Source organism: Myotis yumanensis, unplaced genomic scaffold, assembly GCF_028538775.1.
Source record: "Myotis yumanensis isolate MYYU_CA2020_CCGP unplaced genomic scaffold, mMyoYum1.0.hap1 SCAF_2, whole genome shotgun sequence".
NCBI lineage: Eukaryota > Metazoa > Chordata > Mammalia > Chiroptera > Vespertilionidae > Myotis > Myotis yumanensis.
The window spans coordinates 16365799-16375194 of NW_027223753.1; the positions used below are offsets into that span (position 1 = coordinate 16365799).

The 9396-nt window shown below is 48.0% G+C and overlaps 1 protein-coding gene across 2 annotated transcripts; it reads left to right on the forward strand.

Moving 5' to 3' along the window:
• The first annotated feature begins 96 nt into the window (after window positions 1-96).
• On the forward strand, window positions 97-8776 carry LOC139003039 (CAMPATH-1 antigen-like). Of its 2 annotated transcripts, none has more exons than XM_070404431.1 (3): window positions 97-144; window positions 7059-7181; window positions 8326-8776. In XM_070404431.1, the coding sequence occupies exons 1-3, from the start codon at window positions 136-138 to the stop codon at window positions 8569-8571; spliced, it is 378 nt and encodes a 125-aa protein (XP_070260532.1). In that variant the 5' UTR covers window positions 97-135; the 3' UTR covers window positions 8572-8776. The 2 variants fall into 2 exon arrangements, with proteins under 2 accessions (XP_070260532.1, XP_070260531.1); XM_070404430.1 differs by lacking the exon at window positions 97-144 and adding an exon at window positions 5899-5961.
• The last annotated feature ends 620 nt before the right edge of the window (window positions 8777-9396 follow it).

Here is a 9396-nt window from a genome sequence, read left to right on the forward strand (position 1 = left end):
GTTTGTTTGTTTTTGTTTTTTTTTGTTTGTTTGTTTTTTGCTGAATTGACTTGCGGGTAAATGATCCCTTTGAGCCTGTTTCCCCCTCTAATCCGTGCAGTATTTGGAGGGGGGCTGTTTTGAGTATGAATTGAAATGATGCAGGTACTTAATAAGTGTTTCTTAAATCTGAATTTCTCTGAAAACTTCTTGACCAGACGGCGCTCTGAAGGGATGCCCCTATTATAGTTCCTTTGTGTGAAAGTTTCTGTGAGACACTTCCCTTCCCTGAACCTCCTCTGTAAAATAAAGGGGTTAGGTTAGAGCAACTAGGTAGTTAAGAGCATGGAACATGGACTTTGGACTGGCTCCTGCCTTGTGTGCCCTCAGGCAAGTTACTTAGTTTCTTGATCTATATAATGGCGGTAATACCAACCCTACAGGGTTTCTATGAGGATTAAGTGAGAGAATTCATGCAACAGTACCTGTCCCAACATCCATGCAGAGTAAGTTTTAAGAAACATTTCCTGCCCTGGCCGGTTTGGCTCAGTGGGTAGAGCCTAGGCTTGCGGACTCAAGGGTTCCAGGTTCGATTCCGGTCAAGGGCATGTACCTTGGTTGCGGGCACATCCCCAGTGGGGAGTGTGCAGGAGGCGGCTGATCAATGTTTCTCTCTCATTGATGTTTCTAACTCTCTATCCCTCTCCCTTCCTCTCTGTAAAAAATCAATAAAATATATTTAAAAAGAAAGATAGAAACATTTCCCCCTTTTACTGCCATCATCTTTATCCTTCAACCTTCAGTTGTGATGGTCTGAGATTCTATGACTTCCGATCTCAGGCACCAATGACATGGGTTTGATCACGAAAGCCCTTTCTCTGTCTGTCTCAGACTGCACTTTTTATTTTATTTTATTTTATTTTTTTCGTGTAAAATTTTTATATTTAGAATTAGGCAGCTGGACTCAGTTTAGATGATTCCAATTTTGTTGGCAACATCCAAAGCATCATAGTCAGGAGCCAGTCGAACATATGCTTTCTTCTCGCCATCAGGCCTGATCAGGGTGTGGACCTTGGCCACATCAATGTCATAGAGCTTCTTCACAGCCTGTTTGATCTGGTGCTGTTGGCCTTGACATCCACAATGAACACACGTGTATTATTGTCTTCTATCTTCTTCATGGCTGACTCGGTAGTCAGGGGAATTTGATGATGGCGTAGTGGTCAAGCTTGTTTCTCCTGGGTGCGCTCTTCCGAGGGTATTTAGGCTGCCTCCGGAGCCTTAGTGTCTTTGGCCGTCGGAAGGTGGGTGACGTGTGGATCTTCTTTTTCTTTTTTGTGGCTGTGGACGCCTTTCAACACTGCTTTCTTTGCCTTCAAAGCCTTTGCTTTGGCTTCGGCTTTGGGAGGGGCAGGGGCTTCCTTCTTAGCCTTCAGCACCATCTTCGTAAAAAGGCCGCACTTTTTAATATTTTCCACTGGAGGCCCAGTGCACAAAATTTATGCACAGGGGGAGGGGGTCCCTTATCCTGGCCTTCGCCCTCTCGTAGTCCGGGAGCCCTCGAGGGATGTCCAACTGATGGCTTAGGCCCGCTCCCCAAAAGGGCAGCTCCTGTGTTGAGCGTCTGTCCCCTGGTGGTCAGCGCACGTCATAGCAACCGGTTGTTTGGCTGTTCAGTTGTTCCACCGTTCAGTCTGTTTGCATATTAGGGTTTTATATAGATAGATTATACTTTAATTGGTTGAATGGCTGACTGGATGACCAGGCACTTAGCATATTAGGCTTTTATTATATAGGATTTGACTTTCTAATCTACCGCATTCAGGGGAGAGCAGGCTCTTTGAGTCATTCTTGACACACCAATTGGAGGCTGAAGGGAGCTAGCTACCAATTAATGAGTGCCTTCCAAGTGCCCAATGCCAACATTATGAGGTTTCCAGATGAGAAAACTGAAGCATAGATAAATGAAGTGGCTTGCTTAAGACTATGCAGGTAGGCCCTGCCTGTGTGGCTCAGGGATTGAGTGTCAGGAGGTCACGGTTGGATTCCTGGTCAGGGCACATGTCTGGGTTGCAGGTTGGATCCCCAGTGTGGAGTGTGCAGGAGGCAGCCAATCAACGATTCTGTCTTATCATTGATGTTTCTATCTCTCTACCCCTCTCCCACTTCTCTGAAATCAATTTTTTTAAAATATATTTTTTATTGATTTTTTACGGAGAGGAAGGGAGAGGGATAGAGCCAGAAACATCGATGAGAGAGAAACATCAATCAGCTGCCTCCTGCACACTCCCCACTGGGGATGTGCCCGCAACCAAAGTACATGCCCTTGACCGGAATCGAACCTGGGACCCTTGAGTCTGCAGGCCGACTCTCTATCCACTGAGCCAAACCAGTTAGGGCTCTGAAATCAATTTTTAAAAAAGACTATGCAGATAGAAAGCAGTAGAAGTAGATTAAAACCCAGAACTTCCTGTCTCTAGAGTCTGGAAGCTCCCACTTTAGTGAAACAGGCAGGCAAAGTTAAGCCAAGTTGTAGCTGGTACACGCCCACTGCCAAAGAAGGGGTTCAGGTAGAAAGTGTGACCGGAAGTTGGAGGTGGGAGAGTTCTCTTACTGCTGAGCTGCTCCAAGAAAATTCTCTGAGGCTTGATGTGTGAGATAAGAAATTTGAGGTCATCTTAGGGCCAAGTGTTTTTGGGTGGGTTGGAGCCATGGTCAGGGGATTAGCAACCTTATATTGTGACCTTGCTGTGTTCCTTCAGCAAGGACCAACAGCATGGGAATCGGGGGTGGGGGGAGGGGCAGGGGCGGCGGGGGGGGGGGGGGGGGGGGCCTCTTGCCTCATGAGACCTGCTATGTTCTGTTCACTGCTTCCTGCCCCACCCAGCAAGATTGGGAAGCATGAATTGGCATATACCTAGGCATCAGGCTTTACCACATACCTTCCTCCTACCCAGGACCCTGTGATATCCGGAAGCAGGCACTCAGCAAGCATTCATTTGTGTGAGGGAGTCCTTTAACCTGGCAGGCCATTTTATTTATTTATTTATTTATTTATCATTTTAATAGCATTTATTGGGGGAAGTCAGAGCCTTATTATGAAAGTATGCGTTTTCATTGTAGAAATTCGGAAAATAATAATAGCTACCATTTATTGAGACTATATTATGGGTCAGCACAACCTAAGTCTATGAGGCTGGGCTCTGACACTTACTAGCTGGCTGTTCTTGCTGAAGCGACTGCCCTTTTCTGAGCCTCAGTTTCTGTATCTGTAATAGAGATTCTAATAAAAACCTACTTCACAGGATTATTGCGTAAACTAAATTTATCATAACCTTGCCACATTATTATTGTTAAAAAGATGTTTCCCAAAAACAAAGTTAAGAAAACAAAAGAGTCTGACCTCATCTAATATTTATTTGTCTGACCTGTATTTCTCTATTCCCCAATGTAAAGGGTTCTGAATATCTTTCCGTGGTCTCTGGGCTCACAGCAGGTTGGAGTTTGGGGAGGACATTGGAGGCCAATCTGTCCAGCTTCCAAGTTCATCCCGTGACCTCTGGGATGGTGGCCACTGGCCTCTTCTTGATTCCGTCCCACGGTGGATGCCCACTGCCTGACAATGGTAGAGAGGTCCTGGACTGGGAGAAGGGAGGTCCTAAAGGAGGATCTTTCCAGGCCTGTTTTCCCACCTGTAGGATACCCCGGCCCTGGAGTGAGAAGGTTCTACTCTTGAGAATAGACACAGTCCACTTTGCTTTTAGGTCATTTCCTGAAAGACCCTTATCGGTCATGACCCCTTTGGGACTAAAGCGTTTATTGGGACCTAGCAGCTCAGGAGGTAAAAGTGAGTAAAGGACAGACAGGTTCTCTAAGTTCATGCATTTCCTCAGAATAAACAGCTCTCTCTCCCACCTTCCTCCCCTTCTTCATTCACATCACTGCCCCCTTGGATCAATCCCTCCTTTAGCATGACATTTCAGGCCTTCATATTATGAGTTCTGCCCTCCACCCTTCTCAATGTTCCAGAAACGATCATGCTATGTTCAGGCCTCTTCGTCCAGTGGGAACATCCTCCTTTGCTTTTTCCCCTTGGGAAAATCCTCCTCAGTCCTTCAAGAACTAGCTCAAGCCCTGACCGGTTTGGCTCAGTGGATAGAGCATCGGCCTGTGGACTGAAAGTTCCCAGGTTCGATTCGGGTCAAGGGCATGTACCTTGGTTGTGGGCACATCCTCAGTAGGAGGTGTGCAGAAGACAGCTGATTGATATTTCTCTCTCATCGGTGTTTCTAACTCTTTATCTCTCTCCCTTCCACTCTGTGAAAAAATCAATAAAATATATTTAAATTTTAAAAAAAGAACTAGCTCAAATGTTCCCTCCTCCATGAATACTCCCACTCCCCCCAAGCAGAATTACTCTCTACATCCTAATAGTCCTGCGGCCATTAGAGCATTTCTTATTCAGGTTTGTGGTTTTTTTTCACTCTGTGTCTCCCTCGTGGACTGTGAACTCCTCAGGGAAGGGCCTCTCACTCATTCATCTTGCCTGACACACAGTAGGTATCAATAAATTGCCTGAAATGGATGGATGAACAGACAGATGGATGAAGATTTACCTCGGAGAGCTCTGTGTGTGCCATTGGATCACAGCCCTCTTTCAGTGGGGATAAAAAATGCAAGCAGATCATCCTGTAAGATATGCTGCAACCCCCTTCCCCTCCCTTCACGCTTGCAGTATTCCATTCCCTCACTGAGCTCAAGGACACATCGAGCACCTGCCCTTTGTGGAACTGTGATGGGCCTTGGGGACAGTCATCAAAGAACACTGTGAAACTGGGACAGGGAGTGGGCTGAGTGTTTTGCATGCTTAGGTCCCTCTTGTTCTGCAGGTCTCAACACACTTACTCTGAGTAGTCTTTCCCAAACATTTACCTAGAATGTGTTCTCTCATTTCTTTTTTCTCACGTTGCCCTCTTGACTTCTTCATAGCATTTATTGAAACCCAAATTGCCATAATTTTTTATTTGTCTTCCCCCATTTGAACGTCAGTTCCATAAGGGCAGGAACTCTGCCTTTTTGTTCACGTCTATATACCCATTGCCTAGACCAGTACCTGACCCATGGTAGGCACTTAAGAAATATATTATGCTGTAATATTTTCTCACGATCTAGCTTCCACTTCACTAATTCTCTCTTCATTTGTGTCCAATCTGATGTTAAACCTGGTTACTGCGTTCTTAATTTCTATTATTGCATTTTTATGTTCTAGAAATCCCATTTGGTTCCTTTCTACAATTTCCAGTTCTCAGTCTTGTCTTATATATCTTTGAATATACTAAGCATTGCTCTTTGAGAGTTTAGTTGATAATTCCATGATAATTACATCTGGATCTTCCATGTAATTGTTTGTATTATCATTTCTGTGAGGGCTGGGCTGTTGTTTCCTATTCACTCTCACTCCTCAGATGTAATCTTTCATGGTCCCAACCCAAAGCCTAGTTGGGGGTGAGGAAATTTACCTTTTCTTAGTGGGTCTTGAACTATAGTTTTTCTACCTCTAGTCCCATACATTTGTAGAAAGCTCTGCCCCCTCGCTCTGCACTTCGTGACTTCCTCTCACCAGTGGATTCTCAGTTCTTGTTAGCCAGGGCTAGAGGCCCCTAAGGTCCTACTCAGGTTTTTCCGAGGCTTGCAACAGGAGGTTTGCAACAGGAGGCCCAAAGGGAAGTGAGAGGGGGTTTTCTTTTACTATTTGGTATGCAAATTAGGCACAAAACAGACTAAGAAAAGGAGAGTAGGTGAGGTTAGAGCTGGGCTTCAGAGCCAACATCTAGATCCTCCAGGACGGAAAGGGACAGGGAACCGAGACTTCTGGGCAGCCCCATAGGTTACATACACGAATGTGGCTTCAGACAGACCTGGATTCAAGTTCAAATGAGACTAGCTCTGCCATTTATTCCGTGGGACAAGTCAGTGGGACAAGTAAGTTTCGCTACCTGCTTGCCCCTCCACTAGCCCCCCTTCCATCCATCCGAGATTGACACAAACAACCCATCTGCTGTATTCTTTACCCAAATCACAAAATACTAGGTCTGAAGAAACTTCTGAAATAATTCATTATAGTCTTCCTAGTTGGAATGAGAACGATGAGGCTGAAAGGAAATGGGCCTACTAGAAGCTAGACTCCCAGATTACTAGTACGGTGCTCCTCTGTTTTCACAGAAATCTACTATCCCACCCCCAGTCCCAAATATGAATGTCCTGAACCTATGGAGCCACATACAACCTTACCGCTAAACCTAATGCTATCCCAACCCTTTCTCTTTTAGCTCCGGTACCCTGCCCCAATCTTATTATTTTTATTTTTAATCCTCACCTGAGGATATTTTTCCATTGATTTTTTAAATTTTTTTCCATTGATTTTTCAGAGAGAGGGAAAGACAGGGAGAAATATCAATGTGAGAGAAACACATCAATTGGTTGCCTCCTGCATGCGTGGCCGGGGAGGAGCCTGCAACAAGGTACATGCCCTTGACCAGAATTGAACCTGGGACCCTTCAGTCCGCAGGCTGACGCTCTATCCATTGAGCCAAACCAGCCAGAGCAGAAATAAAGTTCTGTGGACTGAAGGGTCCCAGGTTCGATTCTGGTCAAGGGCACGTACCTTGTTGCTCTCTCCATTGAGCCAAACCAGCTAGGGATTTTTTTTTTTTAAATTATATACTATTTACTATGTGTTCACACATTTAAATGGGTTATATTGCACTTAATCCCATGGCTGTTCTTTTGTTAAAAACTCAGAAAGGTACAGTTTCTGGCCTAGGGTTGCAGAGTTGACAGATAATTAAACCAAGATTCAATCCCCAGTAGGCATTATTCCAAGCCCGGGGCCCTGTGTACTGCCCCACAGCTGCCCCTTGTTTGTCTACCTCCCACCCCTTGGGATTTGTCTGGGTCCCAGAATGCATCATCGGCCAGGGCCCAGTGTCCTCAACCCTGAAATCTGTAAAGGAAGCAACACCCCACCCCATAGGCCCTCCTTCCTCTCCCTTTCACCCCGCCTCTCTGTTCAAAAACAGCCCAGCCAAAAGGAGCCTGCAGACAGCCCCGTGCTCATTTCCAAAAGCTGCTACCAAGATCCTCCCAAGATGAAGGGCTTCTACTTCCTCCTGTTCACCATCAGCTTCCTGATTATGATTCAGGTAAGAGCAGCGCCCAGCCCTTGGCACCACTGCCCGAGATTCACCAGACCTGCCTGCATTAGAGGAAGGGACACAGACCCCTGGGCACCCTGTCTTCTCCCGTGGGAAGAGAGGCAGGAAGGCTCCCGCAGGCAAACCAAGGACGAAGGGGGTCTGGCTCAGGCTGTGTTCAGACTACCTGAGGCTGCCCCCGGACAGAAGCCTGTCACTGAGGCTGGGAGCATGCTCAGGGTGCCAGGAACACAGAAGCACCCAAGGGGCGCTGTGGAATCAGGGTGAATTTAGAGGCCTGGGAAGACACCCCTGAGTGAGGGTGGCATCAACCCACAAGGAACCTGGGCAATGGTCTTATTAGAAGGGGCCAGGAAACGTTTGTGTGGAACCTGACCCTTTCTGGAGGTGGCAGGGAACCGCCAGGGAGAGAAGCCTAGGTGTTCTGAATGTAGAGAAGGTAGAAATCACCCACTCCAGAAACAGGCGAAGTCTCAAAAGCAGCTGCTATTCCTGGAGGCAGCTTCAGCAGCATCCCATGCCCAGAGGGCTCCAGTCAGCGTAAGAGCTGGGAGCCATCAAGTTCTTGATCAAGAGCAGCTTGATCAAGCATCAAGAACAGCTTGAGCACCATCAAAAACAGCTTAATCTCCATCAAGAGCAACTTTAGCTGCAGCTTGGTCAAGCATTGAGAACAGTGTGATCACCATCTGGCCATGTCCTCAGGGAGGAAACTGTACTCTCTCCATCTTTCCATCCACCCACCCACACTTTGCCAGGTGCCTTCCCTGTGACCCCTCCCCCCCCAACTGTAATGTGCTCTTCTCTCCATTCAGAATATGAGGAAACTGAGGCTCAGATAGATTAAGCCTCTGGCCCAACGGGTAAGCTCAGGGGCTGGGGGCCACAGCCTCCCCTATCTTCCACATGCTGGAGGAGCTGGTGGTCTGGAGATGACAGGAAGGTTCTGTGGGAGGTGGGCTAGGGACTGTGTCAAGGCAGGAAGCAGCCAATCGTCTCCATGGGAACTGGTGGCAGACGTCATCATCATGGGACAGAGAAGTGAAGACTATTGTATTGGGTGGGGGAATCTGTGTCTCTAAACAAACATGAGATTCAAAAGCCCCCTGAGCTTGCCCCACTTCTCTTGCAGATACAAAGTGGAATCTTGCAAAACATTTCCGCACTTACCACTTCCACCACTCCCACCACTTCCACCACCTCCTCCGCCTCCACCACCTCCACCTCTGCCACCACCTCCACTACCAGGGCTACCATCACCACCACCTTCGGCACCAAGAAAATCAAGGGCGGGGCCCCAGCACTCAGCAGCCTGGGCAGTGGCGGTGTCCTTATCTTCTTGGCCAACACCCTCCTCCAGCTCCTCCGCCTCAGCTGAGGCGACAGGCATCAGCCCCAGCCCTGTGTCCTCTGAGACATGGCAAGAGAAACTCCCCATCCCCAGTCCTTGGGCGGGGTTGAGACCAGAGACCACCAGTTGTGGAAATTGACAGAAAGTTCCTTGGGGGCAATGGCCTACAGAGGGAGATACTGATGTGGAGGTGTCAGCATCACCCAGCTGGGGTCAATAAAGTTGTCCTGTACCTGGAGCTGGGGCCTGTGTGTGGTCATTGACATCAGGGGGCCCCAAACGCCAGGTTTGCAACAGCACCAAGGAGCCACTCAAGCCCCCATCCCAGGAGGTGGTGCCAGGGACCTCCCACCCCAGCTTCCCTGATCCAAAGTCCAAATGCTGAGGCTCCTCCCCTTGGGATCACCTTGCAGAGACCTGGCATTTCCTCATCAGAATCCTCCCCTGGACCTGTGAGCTCCCTGAGGGAGGGGCCAAGGGGCTTGGTTCCTGTGTGTGTCCCCACAGCCCCTGCGTCTCACACACAGGCACACATTTCCTTAGTTCCTTCCCTGTTTAAAAATAAATTGGTCATGGTGCTCCCCATGGGGGGTGGGGGTGGGGGCATCAAAAACCCCATGCATGTTCCCACTAAGTGAGAGAGGTGCCAGAGCTGGCTCAGAGCAAGTTCTCCGAACACATCATTTGGGGTATCTGCTTAAAAGTCCACACTCATGTCCTAACCGGTTTGGCTCAGTGGATAGAGCGTCAGCCTGCGGACTCAAGGGTCCCAGGTTCGATTCCAGTCAAGGGCATGTACCTTGGTTGTGGGCACATCCCCAGTAGGGAGTGTGCAGGAGGCAGCTGATTGAT

What these genes read in the sequence shown, in the direction of transcription:
- LOC139003039 (XM_070404430.1), top strand. Translation starts at nt 5,914, where the DNA reads ATGAGACTAGCTCTGCCATTTATTCCGTGGGACAAGTCAGTGGGACAA. An exon ending in GGGACAAGTCAGTGGGACAA is followed by an intron (nt 5,962 to 7,058) that starts GTAAGTTTCGCT and finishes GTTCAAAAACAG; the next exon opens with CCCAGCCAAAAGGAGCCTGC. An exon ending in GCTTCCTGATTATGATTCAG is followed by an intron (nt 7,182 to 8,325) that starts GTAAGAGCAGCG and finishes CTTCTCTTGCAG; the next exon opens with ATACAAAGTGGAATCTTGCA.